Below are 23,939 nucleotides of genomic sequence, written 5' to 3'. Positions count from 1 at the left end.
GGCTATCCTTACCCACCATTGAGTTACAGCCCTCACCAGAGTGACACAAAACAAATGTTCAGCCATAAACAGTAAGACTAAAGAATTGGCTTAAAGCAGGAAATGCTTGCTGTCAGCAAGTAAAATAACTGTTCCGTCCAGTGCTGCTGACCATTATATCTATTTAAGTAAATTGAAACATTATACAATAACCAAAAGTTACAATTTCCATTTGTCTTAGAAATGTATGAGAACATATTTTAATATCTTCTGAGAGTTGGGCCAAATTTGATTACCCTCTCTTCCTTTTTTTCTGCTACTTCTTCACTACAGCCAAGCAAACATGCCAAATTTCTGCCCAGAGTAAAAGACTGTTGTATGATTTATTATTAGAAAAGAAAGCCAACATATATAAACAACAGGACATGCCAATTTTATTCTGATTAACTCTGTCCAAATTTACCAAAACTAATACCAAAACTGAGTAATTACCATGGGTATTTACTCAGAACCAGCTTCTCCATATGCCATCCCCTAAATCATCTCACAGAGACTGTCCAGTGTAAAAGTAGAATCAGTCACATAAATGTAGTAAGATGACTGAACAAGACCTCAGTTATTACTGATTATAGCAGTTCACTTACCCTATAGTAGTCTGTGCTGTACACATCTCTAGACATCCCAAAATCCCCAATCTTCACCAGCAGGTTCTCACCAACCAGGCAATTCCGGGTAGCAAGATCCCGATGCACGAAGTGCTGTGATGCCAAGTAAACCATACCAGCTGCAATCTGCTGGGCAATGTGAAGCATCTGGGATTGAGTCAGCTCAGCAGGACAGTTGCCTTCTGCCATCAGTACTGCATCTGGTCCATGTGCCCTGCACCAAAATACAAGCCAATGCAGTAATAGGCCACTTGTAAGCTAGAGAAGTGAAAGGCATTAGTGGGCCCTAAACCGCAAAATTGTCTCACTCAAATATAATGACAAAAAGGGCTATAAATTCATTGGTGAAATAGGGGAGAATTTGCCTCTTGAATTTTTTTCCTTTACTGTTTTCTTTCATGGTGAGAAAGACAGGTGATTTAAAGAGTGTTACACAATGGGTAGCATATTGCTTAGGGAAATAAGGCAGATGGTTTATAACAATATATCTCAGTCCTAAACCACCACCTTTCTCCTGTTCTGTTCCAGTAACTAATTTCCTAGCTAACTTCCTTCTCAGGTGCCATCTGAGAAACAAGTGCAGCAATTTTAGATTTATACTTCTAATTTCCCATCCATATGCACAGCATGACACTGTTTTTGCTGATTTCACCACTGAGGGCGAGTTCTGCCCAACAGAGGAATTCTCGACAATGGGAAGAGGACACAAAACACAGTCTAGTTGGAACAACTAAACAACTTCAGAAATAGGAGTTTTTAAAGATCTAGCAATCCCTTAAAAGATATGCTCATCAACTGACTCATGAGAAACTCCTATACACTCTAGGGCAAAGAAAACCCTTCTGCATTTGGAAAGCCCAACAAAGCACTATAACATGTGTGCTTCACCTATCTTAACAGTGTCACATCAGTGACATTGATGTGTCACAACAGTGTCACATACATATGTCACATCCTGGTACCTTGAGGATACAGATATCAGCATGCCTACATGTACCATTTTATGGCAAGCATTGCTAGCCAGTACTTAGCCAATTACTGAGGTCATTGACAGTTATTCCTCATTTTATACACCCTATAATATTCTGAATAGCCCTTTTTATCCATCCCATTCTTCTGGTTTTACAGAAGCCTTTTTTTATTCCATTCCCACAGACTAATCTTTCAGAGACCACCTCTGCCCTTCTCTCCTGAACTTTTTTGAAAAAATATCCTAGAACTGATTTTTATTTTTTCTCAAAAGTCATTCCTTCCTACAAAGAGGAGTTTCAGAGTCACCTTTCTAATCAATAGAGGTGAGGTGTAGCCTTAATTTGTCCCTTGGGGAAGGGCATAGGAGTTTGGAAGAGTTGCAAATTAATCAAAATTTGTGAGATCAAATCTGACACTACCTATTAGAAATATGTTATTAAAATTGCCCCAGGGGAAGAACTTCCTGAGCAAAGTGACAGATGAAGGAGGGTGTGTAGCATTGCTGGGATTGCAGCTGATACTAGGCAAAGAAGTTAACCGCACTTGTTCTGCCACAGGCAGCCATACAGTTGTTGCTGGGGGAGGTGGGGGGGAATAAAAGGGAAGATATGAAATTCCCAACCAAGACTCAGAGGCAAATTCCTATTGAAAAGCATTGTACCTCTTCATTGCACTGATTTTTTTTTTAATGACCTTTCTCAAGCATGAAGCTCTGAGTCTGCTAAATTAGAGCGCTCTTCATCTTTCACTAGCTTTCTTGAGGAGATGGTCTGTATCTAATGAAACTTTTGGATTATTTTAATGCATCTTGCTTATCTTCTTGGTGCTGGCTGTGAATTAGGAGCTCCTCAGTATCTGCAGTAGCCAGTAACACTGACAGAGATTCCTTTGGATCCACATCAGTCTCTGTGAGCCAGAACAAGCACAGAGCAGGCATGACTTTGAGGCTGTAGTCCTAGATCTGAAACAGCCCTTGGCTGCACACAGGCAGCAAGCACCTTTGGGTTAAATTTCAGATTCATTTTTCCCTGGCAGCCTTTGGTGGCGCTGCAGGGTAAGAAATACAGGTTTTTACAGCCTGTTTGCAACTAACCTCTGATCTGCAGCACAAGCTGCGGCAAATGTGAGAGGAAAACAAATTGGAGCTTGTGAGAGGAAAACAAATTGGAGCTTAGGTTAAACAGTTTGTCCCAGTATAATCATTTTACATTCTAAGGACAAGGGCTGATTAATAATTTAAAAAAAGAAGAACTAACATAGGAAATATACTGTCTGCTAAACTACCTTTCTGTACAACAATTCAAAACGAGAGTTAGGAGATAAGAAAAGGCCAATCAAAAAGAATCAAAGAATAAGCATTTCTCATGATGACAATGAATCAGCTGCAAATGTGGCTTGTTCTAATGGAAATTCAGTGCTCTGAAAAAGCACTGGACTGGCATCTTTGAAAATTGAAGCTCTCTTCTGATCCACAGCAGAGGTCCAAGGAAGTAAATGCAAATGCCCCAATATTGCCCTGACAATATACTTAAATCCTCTGCCAGAGAGATAATCATCCCAGGAAAAGTAGTGTTTGCTCTGCATCCTCAGTTCAGCCCCTAGTCTCCCTGTCAACCCTGCCAGCTCTGCCAATAAGGGAGGATGCTAGCTGATGCCTTTTGCTTTTATGATGTGGCTATTTGTTCACTGGAGATTAGAAGGACAGCAAACTCATTTCACAAAGCTATCAAAAATGGTGACACTACCAGTCACTAGCAATTTCAGTCAGATGATACAAAATCCAAACCCATTTAAAGGGACATTAGTTTGATTGCTTTACAGCTTTGTCAGTAGCATGCATTATACAGATATCTTTCAAAAATGGTGGTGTCTCCTAGTTATCCTTAGCCAGAAGAGATCTCAGGACATTGAAATGCCTTTGTGATACCCTGTCGTGGTTTAACCCCAGCCAGCAACTAAGCACCACACAGCCACTCGCTCACTCCCCCCCAGCTGGATGATGGGAGAGAATTGGAAGGGTAAAAGTGAGAAAACTCGTGGGTTGAGATAAAAAAAGTTTAATAATTGAAATGAAATATAATAATAATAGTAATAATAAATTGTAATGAAAAGGAAAATAACAAAGAGAGAGAAATAAAACCCAAGAAAGACAAGTGATGCAAATGAAAAGAATTGCTCACCACCAATCAACTGATGCCCAGCCAGACCCTGAGCAGTGACCCCCCCGCCAACCTCCCCCCTAGTTTTATTGCTGAGCATGATGTCATACGGTATGGAATATCCCTTTGGTCAGTTGGGGTCAGCTGTCCCAGCTGTATCCCCTCCCAACTTCTTGTGCACCCCCAGCCTACTCGCTGGTGGGGTGGTGTGAGAAGCAGAAAAGGCCTTGACTCTGTGTAAGCACTGCTCAGCAATAACTAAAACATCCCTGTATTATCAACACTGTTTTCAGCACAAATCCAAAACATAGCCTCATACTAGCTACTGTGAAGAAAATTAACTCTATCCCAGTCAAAACCAGCACATACCCTTTGATGGAAATGACATAGGAGACATTGAATGAACAGTCCCTTATGCAAATGTTTTATGTAGGTGCTAACGTTGTCCCTTAACTGTTTATTTTTATGTCAACAAGTGCAGGCTAGAAGAAATTGTACATGCACAAGGCCACTGGACATAACTTACTGGTTCATGAGTTATCTATTCTTGTGAACCTTAGGTATCACCTATTTATGAATGCTTCACTACCAAATTTCAATTTCAGATGTGTGTTCCTGAATAGCTTTTAAAAAAAAGCCCCAAACTAGCCCCCAAGATGTAGTAATTTCCATTGCACTGAAGTTTCCAAGGCTCAAAGTTTTCTTGCTGCAGATTAATGGTACCCTTTCAAAACACTGAGAGGAGGGAAGTAGATTCTCAAAAGCTTTTAGACACCTACAGACAGAGATAGGTGCTGAGTGGGATCTTCCCAAGTGCTAGCAGAAAAGAGTCAAGGAAACAATTACTACTGCAAGTTTTATTTACTACTGCAAGTTTTATAAACAAACATTTCAGAATATGCTGAAATATACTGAAAACACTGTTCCTTTGGTTCCCATTCTTTTGGTAGAAAGTGTGTCGTGGTTTAACCCCAGTCAGCAGCTAAGCACCATGCAGCTGCTCCCTCACTGCCCCTCCCTGCTCCCAGTGGGATGGGGAGGAGAATCAGGAAAGAAGGTAAAACTTGTGGGTTGAGATAAGAACAGTTTAATAACTAAAGTAAAATATAATACTAACAATAATAATAATAATAATAGTAATGAAAAGGAATATAACAAAAAGAGAAGAGGGGAAAAAAAAGGAAAAAAAAACCAGTGATGCACAATGCAATTGCTCACCATCCGCTGACCGATGCCCCAGCAGCGATCCGCCCCTCCCAGCCAACTCCCCCCTGTTTATATACTGAGCATGACATTCCATGGTATGGAATATCCCTTTGGCTAGTTCGGGTCAGCTGCCCTGGCTATGCTCCCTCCCAGCTTCTTGCACACCTGCTTGCTGGCAGAGCATGGGAAACTGAAAAAAGTCCCTGGCTTAAGATAAGCCCTACTTAGCAACAACTGAAACATCATTGTGTTATCAACATCATTCTCACACTAAATCCAAAACACAGCACTGTACCAGCTACTAAGGAGAGAGTTAACTCTGTCCCAGCCGAAACCAGGACAAAGTGTAAGGATTAACTTAATGGTACTTCCAAATAGGTAAAGAAACAATAAGCCCCACATCACAGTACACAAGATGAATCAGCAGAGTGTTGCACAGATTTTCACTCTTAGGTGTCCGCATTTTTCAGTGAGAGCAGTTAATTTGGCATTAAGTACCAGCAATGCCTACCTTCTCTGCCCACTTCTGACTTTCCAGCACAACACATGTTGGTGGATTTACCTGAGGAATTTGTTAAGATCTCCGTTCTTCATATACTCAAAGACCATGATGAGTGGATCACCCTCGACACAGACGCCATAGAACTTGACGATGTGCTCATGTTGCAGGTTAGTCAGCAGCTCTGCCTCACGGTGGAAGTCCTTGCGGGCATTGTCACTGGCATCCTTCAGTGTCTGGTGGAGGAAAGAAATATGTAAGGAAGGGGAGATGTTTGCAGAAGGCAGCAAACATGTGGGAAGGCACTGTAAGGGTAAGATAAGGACACTACTGTGTAAAGGATGGAGAAAGTACATTCTTAGTAACTGTTTTAGCAAAGTAGATGTGATGCAATTGCAATTAAATAATGGTGGTACAATTTTCATTCCCCTGCCACACATCATCCCATACAATAATTTTTATTGTAAGAAACAGGATGCAGGAATACTCATGATCTTACTGTGCCAAGTGTTTTCCAAAAAAAACCCAAAGAAATTCATCTTATCTGAAAAACATACTAGTACACAGCTGATCTATGGCCTTTAGCATTTAACTCAAGCAAAACTCTGGTATCCTATTGGTATTTACCTTTGTTGTAAGTTCCTTAAAGTAAAGCTTTGTTTGCTTAAAATGCTTAGCAGGAATGTAGATGCATTTGTTATTTATTATTAACGTTGTTGCTGATGTTGGCCCCTACAGTGTGCTATACATTAGGTAGATTTATAGAAGGGTACATCCCTGGACCAGAACTTATAACCTGAGACCTCAGCCAGAAACTCCTTTGGAATTCAGTAAATCTACTCATATGTCTAAGATTAAGCATATGCATAAGCAACTGGAGGATCAATCTTAAATTGATGGACAGAGAGGAAGTAGATGCAGAACAGAATTTTGGGGGGTTAATTTTATTTTTTCCCCATTTATACAGCTTTAAAATCTTGCATATTTTCATTTTACAGGAAATATATCAACACTGGATCAAATGGGAGGCTTAAATGTTGTATAATGAAATAATGCTAATTTAACTCCCCCACACAGGCAGTTTTAGATCTCTCCTCAAGAACTATGCTTCATGAGCAAGGAAATACTTTCATGCACCAAAAAACCCCAATTCTGACACCAGTTAAGTAAGGAATAATCATAAAAAGCAATAAAGAACTGCTATGCTCTACCTTCAAAAGGTACAGTGGTTGCACTATATTAGTTCAAATAATATTTTTACAATAGTAAGAGAATGGTAACAGGTTACCAGTGCTCACAAATTGTTATTCACAGAAAGTGAAGGCTGGGCTTTCTACCTCTGTACTTTAACTACAATTAGACTCAATGCGAAGGAAGATGAGACAAAAAAGTAGTTGCTTTGCCTTAACTAAAGATGTTTTTTCCTGGTCATCTAGTCACATTATTTTCTATTCCCAATTCATATAGAGAGCACGGGACCAACCACACTCATAAGAACAGACACAGAACAAGTTGATACAATGCAATGGTTCTGCCAACAAACCCAGTTCCTAGCTGTAACAAAGTCATGGTTTGTTCAAGGTTTTTCTTCAACAGACACAATTCTATCCACTTTTCTAGTATTATATGTATGCATGTGTGAATGAGGGGCTAAAAGACAACTGTCAGAGAAAACACTTGCTTTACTTATGAAAGTGCAACATAGGTCTCCAAAAATGAACAGTTACCATAATAAGGTCCAGATAGTGGGACAAGGAGCAGGGCAAACTGAACAGCCACCTACCAAGTTGAGGATTTTTTCCCTGTGGATTTCAGGCTCTATAGATCCCAGAGGCAATAAAAATCTGTCATGCCACAAACACCCCTTCTCTGAGGGACCCTCCTGTGTTTTCTGGCCCAGAGCTCCTCTTCCACAAGTTTTACCAATAATGATGCAATAAGGATTTTGGCTGCTTCACAAACTATGATACAGCACACAGAGCTATATCCTCTAAGGTGGATATCATATCATCTCCCCACCTATGGTCCCCACACAGTCATATCTGAACCAGGTGAGAACTGAATTGGAACATGTCTTCCAACCTTTCCAAGCTCTGGGATGATGCTTTAACATGATACGGGCACTGACCCACAGTCCAATCTACTTTATATAATGGAATCACCATTGAGAATTCTGTTGCCACTTGAGTTTCCTCTGCTGGTTTCATGTATAAAGCAATTGGACTGTAATTCTTCTCAGTAACAGAACCAGAAAAACAATTCATATAAAAAACATTTTTGAATAATAGCAACCTGGATGAAAAAAAATTGACAGGGAGAAGCATAGGCTCATACTCTTTCCAACATACTCTTTCCCTGGAAAGACAGTAAAAATGCTGAAAACTTTGTCCTGTGAGGCTGGCATATTGTATATTTCAGAAAGCGCTTTTTATCTCACAGAAACAGCAAAATTATCATATGACAGAGTAGTTGCCATGGCAATTACACATTTTCTGTCAAATAGCAAAATGTAGAAAGGTCTAAACCCAGGTAAAACCCAGAGAGGGTTTCTGCTACCAAGGGGTGACTGAAATTTCTGTTACCCAACATTGCCAAGTCCCTTTTCATTATTTCATGCAGCACACAGAACAGACAGAATGCATGAGAGAGAGCTTACATAGTCAGGCAAGGAGGAAAGTGAAAAGAACAAAAATTAATAAGCACACAGAATTTACATAGAAATGACAGTAACGCATTTAGCATGTTCTCAGTGCAAGGGAAAAATAAAACCAAATAAAACTGTAAGAGCACAAGAGATATGAAACATATGAAGAATTATTATTATTATTATTATTATTGACAAGTAAACCAAAGCTTTAGCATGCAAAGCACTCTCACCAGTCCATGGGAGTTTTGCCCGAGTAGGAACTAAGAGACAGCTCCATGTACATACAACCCTACTCGGTCAGCAGCTAAGGAGGAGACACATGCTCCCTTGGGCAACAGAGGGACTCCCTGGCTGTTACAGGAGCTCCACAACCACTGAATTCAGCCTTTTCACACTTAATAGATGGACCACCACCCCACACTTATTCTCCTCTATGGGGTCTTTGTCCAGGTATCCACTTAGAAACTGGTCTCCGCAGATCTGTGCTCCATAGGGAGTGCAAACCTGTAGCTCCTCAATCCACCCCTACACCATTGAGTTGCATCTACAAGTAAGTCAGAGCAAGAACAGGGGAATCTGGCTCTTACCAGCATCAGTATGACTCGGTAATGAAATTCTCAGGATACCTTTTCTTTACACTCTTTCAGACTTTCACTGTGAAATCCTTACTACTGCTCCCCATCACCATACAATAGCTAAGCTCAAGAAATGAGGGGTGGTTTTGACCCTTATCTGAACTAAGAAGTTCTGAAGATTTGGAAACCTTTATTTTTCCTCCGCAGGTGCCATGGAAATGTTCTTCATCTTGTACAGGCAGCACTCTACTAGAATTTTTTTCTGGAACTCTTAGCTCCTATATAATTTGCTACAGCAATGTCAATATTTCAGATATTTGATGCATTTTGAGTCAGATGAAATAGCTCCTGTGAGGTCCAGTGCCAGGATTTTTAGCATGCTTGTACAAGGCTGCCACAGTTGCCCAGCAACCAGCAGGCAAAAATCGACAGGCACCCTGGTGAATGAAAAGAAATTCTGATGAATCTCTGATGTCACACAGGTGACAATGCTTCCCCCAGGCCAGCTCATTCAGCTTTCTTGCTGCCTAAATCCTCCTATTACTTACCAGTTATAGATTTCCATTGGCCATTGCACAGGGACATTTTCATTTTGGTTTCACTCAGGAGGCTGAAGCTCTCTAAAGCATTTGCTGTTCATGGAGACAACTTACCCTCAGCTGCTGGCATTCAGGACTGCTCCTCTAGGATGAAAAATCTTCATACTTTCACTTGGCCAAACCCTGTGCCCAACAGGGGGATCTGGACACAGTCATCTGTCTCGCGCTCTGCATGCCTGTGAGGTCCCATCCCTGATCAGTGAGAGTACTGCCCTCAATTTTAACTGGAGCATAACCATGAGCTATGCTTTGTACCATGTTAAAAGAGAACGGCCAGGAAGTGCCAGGCAATTAACCACTTAGCTATACAGGGATCAATCCAATGGTCTAGTTAGCTAAAACCTCACTCTTTGACAGGGACCAGAATTGGATCTTCAAGAGTTGGTGCAAGAAACTGAAAGTGGGCAGTGTAAGAAGTGTGTCTGCTCCTTTAAGGTTATCTGGTTAAGGACCTTTTTTCAGTGCAGCAAGGGAAAATAAGAAAAGGAGGAAGCCATAAACAAGAACATTCAGGGACACAAACCTGACTGACACATGATAAGGGAGACCATGAGAACCAAACTTGGTCAGTCACACTAATTGATGAGGGCTTGTGAGAGTGTGAGAATGTTTATTCCAGCAGGTTATCTGATCAGGGATATAGTCAATTGGGAAACCAAGGGAAAAGCAGGAAGCCAGAAACCAAAATACACCAAGACTCAGACCTGACAAAGCAAACAGGGAGACAATGACAAGAAACAAACCTCACCAGTCACGCTGATGGGCTATCAAGAAACCAAAGGCGCCACTTCAAGTAAAATCAACCTGGATTTTGCAACTGATAAGACTGTAAAACCGGGGGGGGGGGGGGGGGGGGGGGGGGGGGGGGGGGGGGGCGCGGACCTGGACTGGGAGAGGTTCGGAAATCGATAGAGGTGTACAAACCCGTGGGGGACATGCAGGGGAAGGGGGGAGCAGGAAGGAACAAAGAGAGGGGTAGACATAAAAGGGTATAAAAGGGGCCAGTCACGTGAAACCTGGGGGGCAGTCAGTACGCTTGTCTGGCTGAGCCCTGTGCCTGATCACCACAGTGTGTCCTATCATTTTATATTTTCTTATTAAATCTTTTCTTAACTATTTCTCTGCATAATCTCACTCTCTATCCCATGTGTATGTGTGCTTGCAAGGACTAAGTGCTAGCTTCTGGTGAGACCTGTATGTGCGTGAGTGGAATTTGGTGCTAGCTACTGGAGTCATACCTGGGGTGTAGGCACCCCTGGCCTGTGGTGTCAGCTACTGGAGTGAGTGGGGGTCTCTTGCCTCCAGCCACTGGGGCAGGAATGGTGTGTGTTCCCAAAACCAGCTACTGGGGGGACCGGCATGAGTGAGGTGGGTGAGGGGCTCCGCACCGGTGGCTGGAGCAGGATGGCAGGTGCAGGCTGCTGGGGAGGGCTGAGTGTCTGTATCTTCCCCAAACCTGGTGTGTGTGGGGTGTGCATGTGTATGCACTAGCAAACTTTAAGCTGGACTAGCCAGCGAGTAGGGGGGCCTTGGGTCCAGGCTGGGGTATCAGGCAGGTGGGGTATCTGTGCTGGTACGCCCAGGGGGACTTGCAAATGTGGAGTGCATGAGAGATGAGTGTGTGAGTGCATGCATGTTTGCTAGCGAGCATCAAGATGGACTAGCCGGCAATTAGGGAACCAGTGAAGCGAGTAAGGGGGCCCAGGATCCAGGCAGGGGTGCTGGGCAGACAGAGGGGCCGTGCCAGTGCTCAAGGGATCTGTGAATGTGTGTGTGCTTGTTTATGTAGAGTGTTGTGTGTATGCTTTCACTAGTGAACTTCTATCTCTACCAGCTGAAGAGGAGGAGGGGACTTGGCTATGTTTATGTTTTATGTGAGTCTTGTATGTAGGTGCTGTTGAAGGCAGGACTTTGTGGCAATCTGTGTGACTGGCTGTGTCAGTGTCCTCTGTGTGTGTGTGTGTGTCTGTGTGTGTGTGTGTGTCTCTGGGATACCTGCGCAGCTTCGTTACTAGTTGAATCTGCAACTGGGAAAGTGGCAGCTGCGTACCTCAGCCTGGGCAGAGACCCCGAGTCTCTGGGCACTGGGCTGGGCTCCAGGGGCCAGGCAGGAGAGGTCCTGGGCTGGAGCAGCTGGAGAAGGCAGACACACTTCTTTCTTACGTCACTTAACAGGCATAACTTGTCCACAAACATAATTCTTCCTACTTGTCCTTCCATAGCTACATGCAAGTTGCTTATTAAGGACACTGTAAAGAATGTATTTGGAAAAAAAAAATATACTGTTCCAGAAAAATGATAGATTTGTCATCTAAACCCATGGAGACATCTCTCCCTTTAAATGCTGAATGATCTTCATTGTGAATTACAGTGAGAAAGAGCAGCAGATAGAGAGCGCAGGTACAGCATTTTACAGCAGCTGAAGTGCTAGGCTCCATTTGGTCAGGATTTTCAAAGGGAGCAAGTGAATGGAAAGGCTTTTATTTTGCTACCAAGCAGTTCCCTGAAGTGACAGAGGAGAGAAAATTTTCACTCTAGCTTCACCAAAATACAGTAGAAAATTCCGTCAGTTCTAGTTTTGTCATCTCCTCTCTCTTGCTTTCTCCTGTCTATATATACCTTCAGGGCTTCATTTTTTCTCACCAGTCAGCATGAGTGAACAGCTCCAAGTATCAAAAAGCTTGTAACCTTGGCAAATCCAAAAAAACCTACTATTTTTGATGGAGCAAGAAAGTACTCAATAAATCCATCCTCTTTTTGTGTTCTCTCACTGCCAGATCCAAAACTCTGTTTCTTGTTTACAATTTCAAAAAGATGATCTGCTGGGATTCTTTTACTGTATGGTTTGATCCAAAATGTACACACAGTTGCCTAATTGTGAATGGACAGATAGTATTATTTTCTGATCCCTAAGCACAGCCCAGATTCTAAAATGTATATTCTTACTGCCTTAAATGAGATACTTTAAATGTTGAACACCTTGTTCAGCTTTCAGCAGAACACAGATAGAGACAGAAGACTGTTGGCAGGGAGAATTGGTAAACTCTTAGTAGAGTATGGTTTCACTGATATTGTTTTCTAGTGTGCATGCATAGCTGAGGATGATAAATTGACCTCAGTGGTTCCATTTTGAGGAACAAAAAGGCTTGGCATGGTGAAGCAAGTCTGGTGTGCAAGCTCTGAGATCATGATGGAAATCTTCTTACTTCTTGGTAGATTCCCAATGTGCCATGTAGTCTGTGCCCTTCCAGGGTTCCAAAGAAATCCTTTTTTTCCCCCTCAGAAATATGAGAATTATTCTGAATACTGGCAAGTCCAAGGTTATGGTTGTTTTCACATAGTTTCCTTTTCCTTTGGACTGTATTTTGGGAGGGTTGAATGGAGAATAATCAAGAATCACTCCTCAGGGTTTGAAATATCATAAATTCTGGATTTCCATACAGCCAGTGTTTAACAGCACATGACAATATTATCTACCAGTTTTTTTATAACATTCCTGGCAGCCATATTAATGACAATTACCCACAGACAATTTCAAAGGTTGACTAAAAGTATTGCACAGTTCATGGAAAAATAGGCCTTCTTTGACTAGCAGTTATACACATAGCCTATTCACTTATCTGATTATAGATTATTTTTTTAGACACACAAATGTCACAGGTATTTTTAATGACTTAAATGTTATTTTTCACTAATCATATCTTAGATCATAAAAGATTTTGCCCCTTTGTGACACTGTCAGTTTCTTCCTTTTCCTTATGAAATTCAGCTCTCATTTTATAATCCACAGCAAGATCAAATTTCATGTTCTCTTAATGCTCCGTTAGCCTTGTGAACCCCTCCACATATATTAGAGGAGTTACATGGGGCTACAGAATAGGCAAACATGATCATTTACAAATAAAATAGCATTAGGTGCAACCATGAATTAATAATGGAAACCCTAGACTCTTTTACCTTCACTGCCACCAAGATCTTGTCCTGCTCGGGACAGAGGTTATAGCATTCAGCCAGAAAGACTTTCCCAAAGGCTCCTTCTCCGAGTTCTCTTTTAAGAACAATATTGTGGCGCTTGATGTGCTGAACAACTGTGAACAGAACACAAAATGGAGGTCAAAAGTGAACTGCAAGGCCACAACAGGAAGGGGTCTGTGCTTATGGCCACATGGAGACAGGTTTGCCTGTACAGTGCAGTGCATATCATGAAAAGAATCAATGTGCCTATATGTCATTCATTAGCACTTTGTCCAAAAAGAATGTGTTAATATATTTATATTTGGAACGTAGTGCATTTGCTGGACAAGAAGAAGATGTAGAATTAAGATTCATCTGGGAAAAAGCTATTTATCATTGTGCTTGGATGAGTGCTGTAAAGCATACATAACAGTGAATGCTGCTGGATAAACAGTCCAGAGTTTGGGATATATTCAGATGTGGACCAACCTCAGGCTCCGTGCTTGACCACATGCATGTTCCAAACTGGGTGTCCATTTACTTAGAAACTACCTTATCTCCATTGCTAAAGAATGTAAAAAGGAGTGCTGCTATTAACAGCAGTGGAGAGAAATGACACAGCCTGTCCCCCTTGCTATCACCAACTTTGAGGAAAGGGGCCACGGTCTATGAAAGGAAAATACATATGTTTCAAATCATAAGTCTATGAAGATGCAACCTCAGAATACTGCATATATACTTAATAATAATGTGTACATGTGTGAGGTGAGCCTGGTGCTGGAATAAACTAAAAGAGAGACCCGGGATGCCCTGAGCCACCTCCAACATAAGCCTATCAGGAAGGCAGCACGCCTGAGAAGCACACCTCCACAAGACTCAGCTGCCACTCAACCAGGCGCCAGAAAAACCCACTGCCAGCATGAAAACAGGCTCGCTGCACATGCTCTGATCCCATGAAAGGATGCTGTAGGGCCCTGAGCTCCCAGCTAGCCACTCCCAGTGTGCTACCACTCACCTGCAGGGCTCAGTAGTGCCAGAGGTACAATGCCCAGCTGCCCTCTCACAGGCCAGCATGCCACTCTGTCTCTTATTTCCAGGGTGATGACTAAATGTGCTGTTTTCAAAAGGTGGGGAGAGACTATTAAATATTTCAGTGCTGACATTTTCAAACCATAACAAAAGATAAGCTATGAACAAGGCCTTTGCTGTAGGGTTCTTCCAAATGAGGTTGAGGGCATGGGTCTGTAGAGGGTACAGAGCCAATATTTATTTAGCTTTTTAGCTTCCATTTTGACAACCTCTAGAGTGCACGGCCTACAAACAGAAGTACTCAATGTACCCTGCACTTGGGTGATATGTATCTTTAAGCCCTCTGGATCCCAATATTCCCACTACTCATGCCAATACCCTTTGGCTCCAACACTCTATCAGACACAGACAGAATTGCTGTGATCATATTCATTTCATATAACAGCTAGCCAGTTGGACAGCACAGTATGGAAGAGTGGCTATTTACAATGTTCCAGGCCCACAAAAACCTGTTCCTGCCATTGCTGTGGTTGCAGGGTGAGGCAATTATGAAAACGGTCCTCCTTGTATGACAGGTCTCTCATTAAAACTGAGAAGCCATGCTTTGAAATAATAGCAAAATAGACATTAAATGAGACCACAAGTTACAAACATTTTTGATTCTTGTCAAACTCTGGTCTACTGTAAAATTAAGTTATATTATGGTAAGACAGACAGACACACACACACATACACACCCCCACCCCTTTTTGACCAGCTGCTCAAATACTGAGCAGCTTCCCTACAGTCAGTAGGAATATACTCTTTATTTTCATTTCCTTCTCAGCACTGGCTTTTAAAATAAAGCATAAAATGCAGGTAGCACAAGAGACAGGCCTGAACCAAAACACATCTTTTCCTCACAGATGCAAATTAACTGGCTTACTTTGCCTTTACTAATATTCATAACAAAACAAATATCAAGGCTGAATTACTGTCCTGGAGTGTTACCTAAATACAAGATACGTGATATACATTTCAAACATAATTTAAGCAGAGGGTCCAGATATCATGGCTCATATCAGGCCTGAAATGTGCTGCCATTGTGCAGTATCATATAAGTTGCTCTGCTTTCCTTCAGTTTTTCTAATTGTTCATGTCTCAACTCACAGGAAATGTCAGTAAACAGTCCCTAATACTAACAGAGGTCTTCGATTACAGCTAAAGATGCAGGGATTATTTTTTAAATGAAAGCCGTTCAAAACTCTTTGGTTGATTACAGTTTTACAAATGTTTCCCTATGCTTGCATTAGAAAAGTGTGGCAAGATGACAGACTGTAATTATATTTGATTGTTGCGAGGGAATCCAATTATGGTCAGACCAGTCCATTTGAGTGGGAGGCGATGGAGATTGTGAACAGTTTTGAAGATTTCTTTTCTACTAGAGAGGCAGGACTCCTTTCCACCCGAGTCCTAGAGGCCCTTCCGTGCCTCCCAATGCCATCGGGAGCCAGGAGAGCAGGCAGCGGTGAGGGATTAGGAGCTGGGCTCCAAGACAGACAGCCTAGCCCAGATTTTTCACCTTATGGATATCATGCGGGCTTAAAGGCCACTGTGACCTGTATTTTAAAAAATACTTACTGATAAATGAGCCATTATTTTTTGCCAGCATTAGAACTTGCCTTTCACCAGTTGTTCTCATCAGGGCAGAGACTGAAACCATGAGGTCCTGTTTTGTTCCTGTTCATGTTCAGCCAAAACTGTCATTCAGTCCTACCTCTTTGGGGATTTCTCTTTCCCTCTACTTCCCCAATAGCACTTACAAGGCTGTCTCCCTTCCTTTACTAGAGAGAGGAGAAGTTTAGCTCCACATTATAAGTGTCATCATTTTAAAATGCTCATAAAATCCATTAACTTTCATAGGCAGAGAGCATGGCTAAAATCCTGGCCTACTGGAGTCACCAGCAAAACTCCACTTCAGTAGAGGCAGGTTTTCATTTCGTTCTCTTTAATACCACCATCAAAGACCTGGTGATAAACACACTCAACCTGGATTTAAGGGATTATCCTGGATTTACACTGAAGAAACAAAGCAGAATTTGGCCAAGGAGGTAGCATAACTGAATTACCAAAGACGTGGTCTCATACCATTTTATCACAGGCAAAGATACACAAATGTTCAAAGGGTCGTTATATATCTTCCTCCTTTTGTCTAAATGGTGGTTGCCTTTGAGCTGCTATTTGTACTTTTAAAAATCACTACCTGTAGGCATGGGCATTCACCCCCTAGGAAACCTACCTTTGGTTGTGAGGCTGAACAGAGAGGATCGCACCACATTCTGGACTGGGTCCCAACAAAATGGGCAGCTCAGGATCACCTCACCGCATTGAATTCACTGGGTTGGATGTGACTGATTTCAGCCACAGACAGTAAGACATTCAACAGTATAAGTGTAAAAATGTTTGTGTGCTTAATTAAAAAGTGAAACGCAGTGACAGTGTAAAAGTGCTTTTTTCTTGGTCACAAAAAATAGGTCTAAACATTTTACTGCCACGTAGAATCAAAGAATCACAGAATGGTTTGGGTTGGAAGGGACCTTTAAAGATCATCTAGTCCAACACCCCTGCCATGGGCCAGGGACATCTTTCACTAGATCAGGTTGCTCAGAGCCCCATCCAACCAGACCTTGAACACCTCCAATGATGGGGCACCCACAACCTCTCTGGGCCACCTGTTCCAGTGTCTCATCACCCTCATCGTAAAAAATTTCTTCCTTATGTCCAATCTGAATCTACCCTCTTTCAGTTTAAAACCATTGCCCCTTGTCCTGTCACTACAGGCCTTGGTAAAAAGTCTCTCCCCATCTTTCTTATAAGCCCCCTTTAAGTATTGAAAGGCTGCAATAAGGTCTTCCCAGAGCCTTCTCTTCTCCAGGCTGAACAACCCCAACTCTCTCAGCCTTTCTTCAGAGGAGAGGTGTTCCAGCCTTCTGATCATTTTTGTGGACCACCTCTGGACCCGCTATAACAGATCCATGTTTTTCTTGTACTGGGGGCCCCAGAAGTGGATGCAATACTCCAGGTGGGGTCTCACGAGAGTGGAGTAGAGGGGCAGAATCACCTCCCTTGACCTGCTGGCTACGCTTCTTTTGATGCAGTCCAGGATATGGTTGGCTACTGGGCTGCGAGCGCACATTGCCAGCTCATGTGCAGTTTTTCATCCACCAGTATCCCCAAGTCCTTCTCCTCAGGGCTGCTCTCAATCCCTGCATCCCCCAGCCTGTATTGATGCCAGGGGTTGCCCCGACCCAGGTGCAGGCCCTTGCACTTGGCCTTGTTGAACTTCATGAGGTTCATGTGGGCTCACTCCTCAAGCCTGTCAAGGTCCCCCTGGATGGCATCCCTTCTTCCCTCTGCTGAATCAACTGCACCACTCAGCTTGGTGTTATCTGCAAACTTGCTGAGGGTGCATGCAAATCCCACTATCTATGTAATTGATGAAGATATTAAATAGTATTGGTCCCAGTACGGACCCTTGAGGGACACCACTCGCTACAAGTTTCCACTTGGAGCCGTTGACTGTAACTCTTTGGACGTGGCCATCCAGCCAATTCCTTATCCATCTAACAGTCCATCAAGCCCATATCTCTCCAATTTAGTGGCCAGAATGTTGTGGGGGACTGTATCAAAGGCTTTACAGAAGTACAGGTAGATGACATCCGTAGCTCTTCCCTATGTGACCATTAAACCATCTAAGCTGACTTTTTGCACAACATGGAGCATAGTATTGAGTGAAATAGCTTGTATTTGGCAGGAGAATACCTCCAGAAAGGGGTTGTGCCAGTCTTGATTTGAAAGTCTGTGCTATTTTTTTTTTCTCCTTTTTTTTCTCCAGCTTGTCTGGCTTTCACCTCCCTCATTGGCTTTTAGGAGACTTTCTCTACTAGTTTAAACACTCCTTTAAGATCTTGTATTTTTTCACTGTGAAGGAATAGATATACATAATCAACATTCTTCTTGGTCTTCTTGGTAAGGCAAAGAGATGGAAGCCCCTCCCTGGAAGGCATTTTCTCTAGTTTGCCAGTCATTTTTATGGCTCTTCTCTGGGAAAATTTGCAATATCCTTTAGAAAACAGTTTTTTCCAGTTGTTTTTTCCAACTGGAAGCCACATTCTTGTATTATTCTCCACAAGGCTGTAATACAAACATAAAATCAGCCCCCTACTTCTCTGCACATCCAAAGATCACACTAGTCCTTTTAAGGCTAGGTTTCCTAAAGAGCATGAAAATTATGCAATTGTATGTGTGTCTCATCTTAACACCTCACCCAATTACAATATCACAAGTGCTAGAAGTTTCAGATGTTTTCCCATATACCTTATGAACACAGCAGAGCAGAGGAGAGATCTCTATCCTTACGGATTGGCTGCAGCAGGGGCTCACTGCTTGATGAACAGTAAGAGCCACAGGAAACAGGCTCCATCAGCACTGCTCACTGAACTACTAACACTAGAGACGTTTAATGGGTGACTTGAAGAAGGCGCTTCCATGGGCAGTGGTCTTCCTGGAAGAACTGGAGACACCTATGAGAAGAAAACCTGTAGGGATTTCCTAGTTGTCAAGAGCTACATCTGATGATAAATCTGATAAATTTGTGTTGTTATAGCTAAACCTTTCAGATGCTTTGTTTACAACTTAAATCCTCCTAGGATCTATATTTTAAACCCCAAAGTTTTCGTTGCCTTGACTGAGAATTAGGCTTCCCTCTATGATATAGTGCTGCAACTCCTGGGAGGGTACCCAGATGACAGTCCTTCTCCCCCACAGTGGTGGGGGCACCACAGCTCTTGCCCGCTGTAAATTAATTTTGCTGTAGCTAGATTGGCAGCTCTCTGACTGAAACTCAGTGTTTGCTGTCTTTTAGATTTTATATTTGATTTCTGGTGAGGGGTATTATCTCACCCTTTTGATACAGTAATTTATTTATTTTATTTGGCCGAGATCCTTTCAGTTTGGCTACAGATAGGCATACTGCCATGCTCTGTTAGATCCTTAAAATCAAAAAGGAACTACTTAATAATAAATTAGAATAACAATGCTATCATTTTTTTAAATGCATGAGCATTATGAGCTAAATTCACCTTTCAGGAAAACAAGAATACTGAAGCTGACATTTTTTTCAGGAATGAATTTGACCTTACATAAGAAAACTAAGGTATGCAAAGCCCTCGAGCCTTAGTATCTTGAAATTGTTTTTGATTTCAGTGTGTCCTGGTTTCGGCTGGGACAGAGTTAACTTTCTTTTTAGTAGCTGGTACAGTGCTGTGTTTTGGATTTAGTGTGAGAATACTGTTGATAACACTCCGATGTTTTAGTTGTTGCTAAGTAGGGCTTATCTTAAGCCAAGGACTTTTCAGTATCCCATGCTCTGCCAGCAAGCAGGTGTGCAAGAAGCTGGGAGGGAGCATAGCCAGGGCAGCTGACCTGAACTAGCCAAAGGGGTATTCCATACCATGGAACATCATGCCCAGTATATAAACAGGGGGGAGTTGGCCGGGAGGGGCGGATCGCGGCTCGGGAACTAACTGGGCATCGGTCAGCGGGTGGTGAGCAATTGCATTGTGCATCACTGGTTTTTTTTCCTTTCCCCCCCTTTCCTTTTTTTGTTATATTCCTTTTCGTTACTATTATTATATTTCATTATTATTGTTGTTATTATTATATTTTACTTTAGTTATTAAACTGTTCTTATCTCAACCCATGAGTTTTACTTTTTTTTTCTTTCCTTTGCTCCTCCTCACCCCACTGGGAGGGGGAGGGGGAAACGGCTGTGTGGTGCTGAGTTGCTGGCTGGGGTTAAACCACGACAGCCTTTTTGGCACCCAACGTGGGGCACGAAGGGTTGAGATAACGACGGAGCTGATCAGAGTGTGTTAAAACAAACTTGTTATAAGTATTCATTGTATTGGTTTGATAGTTACTGGTTACAATGTGGGTTCGTTTGCTCTCAAAGTTGGTGTTGTGGTTCTTGAAATTGCATTATGTAATGCCCTACTTGCAGTATATGCTCCCTGTTGTGCTGTTTATCATCTGTGGGAACCGGGCTAGAGTTATCACATTGTTGTTGTTTGTAACACTGGCTTATGATATGATAGAAGTGCAAGCCGTGAAACTAATCGGGTGTTTGTACTCGGCATTGTTACCACCTCTGTACTTCGGGAGCTGCCTATGGGAGACTATTCATAATTGTACCTTTTACCTTTTCTCCTCTGGGAGCCAATCTATGGAGGAGAGATCTCCGTACTTCGGGTGCTGTCTCCTAGAGAATATTAATAATTGCACTTTCTACCTTTTCTCCTCGGGGAGCCAACCTATTGGGGAGACATCTTCCCACATCTTCCCTTTCTCTGCCAGGTTAATTGCAATAGCATTGAAGGAGTTTGTAAATTTTGAATATCCTTGGGATGTTGAACTTAGTATGGTCCTATTGCTAGGAATCAGCCTGTTCCTGAATGTGATTCAGATCTTGTCTAGGGTTAAACAACTATTTAAAAATACCACCCAGAGATCAGCTCCCACGACTGCAGCTACTCCAATCCTGGTGACAGGCACTGCAGCTACTCAAACTCTGGCAACAGGCACTGCGACTACTCAAACCCTGGTGACAGGTACTGCAGCTACTCTAATCCCTATGACAAGCACTGTGGCTACTCAAACCCCAGCAACAGGCACTGTGGCTCCTCAAACTCTGGCGACAGCTACTGCAGCTACTCTAATCCCTATGACAAGCACTGTGGCTACTCAAACCCCAGCAACAGGCACTGTGGCAACTCAAACCTTGGCGATGGATGATGCAGCTGAACTAGAGGATCAACCGGTGCCAATATCAATTGCCCCTATACAGAAGAGGAAATATACAAAAAAATCAGTTCGCTTAGTGAAGGATGAAGGTGAAGCAGGGTCATCACGAGAACAGGAGGAAGAGGCAGAACCAGAGATAATCACCCGATCCCTATCCCCGAGTGAGCTGCGAGATATGCGAAAAGACTTCAGCCGTCATCCAGGCGAGCACATCATCACCTGGCTGCTCCGATGCTGGGATAATGGGGCCGGTAGCTTGGAATTAGAGGGTAAGGAAGCCAAGCAGCTGGGATCCCTTTCTAGGGAAGGGGGTATTGACAAGGCAATTGGAAAAAAGACACAAGCCCTCAGCCTCTGGAGGCGACTTCTATCGAGCATGAGGGAAAGGTATCCCTTCAAGGAAGATGTTGTATGTCACCCAGGCAAGTGGACCACCATGGAGAGAGGTATCCAGTACCTGAGGGAATTAGCCATGCGGGAGATGGTTTATTATGACCCAGATGATGGGCGGTTACCCACAGATCCAGATGAAGTCCAATGTGCACGACCCATGTGGCGGAAGTTTGTACGAAGTGCACCATCATCGTATGCCAATGCATTGGCAGTAATGGACTGGAAAGACGAGGAGGGACCAACAGTAGATGAATTGGCTCGCCGACTTTGGCAATACGAAGAAAGTCTCTCTTCCTCCCTCGTCGCGGCTGTGGAGAAACTGCCAGACATATTAGCCAAGAAATGGTCCCAAGAGTTCCAGCGATTTGAGGATAAGTTTGGCCGCCCACCTGTACAGACCAATACCTCAGCTATTAGGAGAAGGTATTCTTCTGGGCAAGAGAGAGGAGAGAGAAGGTATATACCACGGGGTACCCTGTGGTTTTACCTGCTTGACCACGGAGAGGATATGAGGAAGTGGGATGGAAAACCTACCTCGGTCCTAGATGCATGGGTACGTGAATTGCAAGGAAAAACAATCACACATGAGGGTTCTTCCAAGAAAATGGTTGCTTCAGCCTCCAGTGAGCACTGCGAGCGGTGTGGCCGACAGAGTGGAAGGGCTGATCTTACTCCTGATTCTATGAAAAGGAATTCTAATCCATTTTTACAAGTGAGTGGAGAATCCTATGACCAGGACTAGAGGGGCCCTGCCTCCAGCCAGGCAGAGGAGAGGGACAACCGGGTTTACTGGCCTGTGTGGATTCGATGGCCTGGCACATCAGATCCACAGGAGTATAAGGCTCTAGTGGACACCAGTGCACAGTGTACTCTAATGCCATCAAGCTATAAAGGGGCAGAACCTATTTGTATTTCTGGGGTGACAGGGGGATCCCAACAGCTAACTGTATTGGAGGCTGAAATAAGCCTAACTGGGAATGAGTGGCAGAAACACCCCATTGTGACTGGCCCAGAGGCCCCATGCATCCTTGGCATAGATTATCTCAGGAGAGGGTATTTCAAGGACCCAAAGGGGTATCGGTGGGCCTTTGGTATAGCTGCCTTGGAGACAGAGGGAATTGAACAGTTGTCCACCTTGCCCGGTCTCTCTGAGGACCCTTTGGTTGTGGGGTTGCTGAGGGTCGAAGAACAACAGGTGCCAATCGCTACCACAAGGGTGCACTGGCAGCAATATCGCACCAACTGAGACTCCCTGATTCCCATCCATACGCTGATTCGTCGACTGGAGAGCCAAGGAGTGATCAGCAGGACTCACTCACCCTTTAACAGCCCCATTTGGCCAGTGCGAAAGTCTAATGGAGAATGGAGACTAACAGTAGACTATCGTGGCCTGAATGAAGTCACACCACCGCTGAGTGCTGCCGTGCCAGACATGCTAGAACTTCAATATGAACTGGAGTCAAAGGCAGCCAAGTGGTACGCCACAGTTGATATCGCTAATGCATTTTTCTCAATCCCTTTGGCAGCAGAGTGCCGGCCACAGTTTGCTTTCACTTGGAGGGGTGTCCAGTACACCTGGAATCGACTGCCCCAGGGGTGGAAGCACAGCCCCACCATTTGTCATGGACTAATCCAGAATGCACTGGAACAGGGTAAAGCTCCAGAACACCTGCAGTACATTGATGACATCATTGTATGGGGCAACACAGCAGAAGAAGTTTTTGAGAAAGGGGAGAAAATAATCCAAATCCTTCTGGAAGCTGGTTTTGCCATAAAACAAAAAGTAAGGTGAAGGGACCCGCACAGGAGATTCAGTTTTTAGGAATGAAATGGCAAGATGGACGTCATCACATCCCAATGGATGTGATCAACAAAATAGCAGCTATGTCTCCACCAACTAGTAAACAGGAAACGCAAGCTTTCTTAGGTGTTGTAGGTTTTTGGAGAATGCCTATTCCAAATTACAGTCTGATTGTAAGCCCTCTCTATCAAGTGACCCGGAAGAGGAACGATTTTAAATGGGGCCATGAACAACAACAAGACTTTGAACAGATTAAACGGGAGATAGTTCATGCAGTAGCCCTTGGGCCAGTCCGGGCAGGACCAGATGTTCAAAATGTGCTGTACACCGCAGCCGGGGAGAATGGCCCTACCTGGAGTCTCTGGCAGAAAGCACCTGGGGAGACCCGAGGTCGACCTCTAGGGTTTTGGAGTCGGGGATATCGAGGATCTGAGGCCCGCTATACTCCAGCTGAAAAGGAGATATTAGCAGCATATGAAGGAGTTTGAGCTGCTTCAGAAGTGGTTGGTACTGAAACACAGCTCCTCTTAGCACCCCGACTGCATGTGCTGGGCTGGATGTTCAAAGGGAAGGTCCCTTCTACACATCATGCAACTGATGCTACATGGAGTAAGTGGGTTG

At 43.3% G+C, this 23,939-nt stretch overlaps 1 protein-coding gene across 3 annotated transcripts in view; it reads right to left on the bottom strand.

The window, feature by feature from the left end:
* Nucleotides 1–23,939, bottom strand: part of LOC127027121 (BDNF/NT-3 growth factors receptor-like) — a 192,164-nt gene that overhangs the window by 24,058 nt on the left and 144,167 nt on the right. For all 3 annotated transcript variants that reach the window (XM_050912587.1, XM_050912588.1, XM_050912589.1), the window contains 3 exons: nt 13,259–13,389; nt 5,544–5,716; nt 624–858 (listed from right to left, as the gene is read on the bottom strand). In XM_050912587.1, the coding sequence (XP_050768544.1) occupies nt 624–858; nt 5,544–5,716; nt 13,259–13,389 (539 nt within the window). The remainder of the gene's footprint in view (nt 1–623; nt 859–5,543; nt 5,717–13,258; nt 13,390–23,939) is intronic.

The sequence above is a fragment of the Gymnogyps californianus genome, chromosome Z, assembly GCF_018139145.2.
Source record: "Gymnogyps californianus isolate 813 chromosome Z, ASM1813914v2, whole genome shotgun sequence".
Lineage (NCBI taxonomy): Eukaryota > Metazoa > Chordata > Aves > Accipitriformes > Cathartidae > Gymnogyps > Gymnogyps californianus.
Note: the sequence above shows the minus strand (reverse complement) of the source record. Positions and strands in the feature narration are given on the sequence as shown.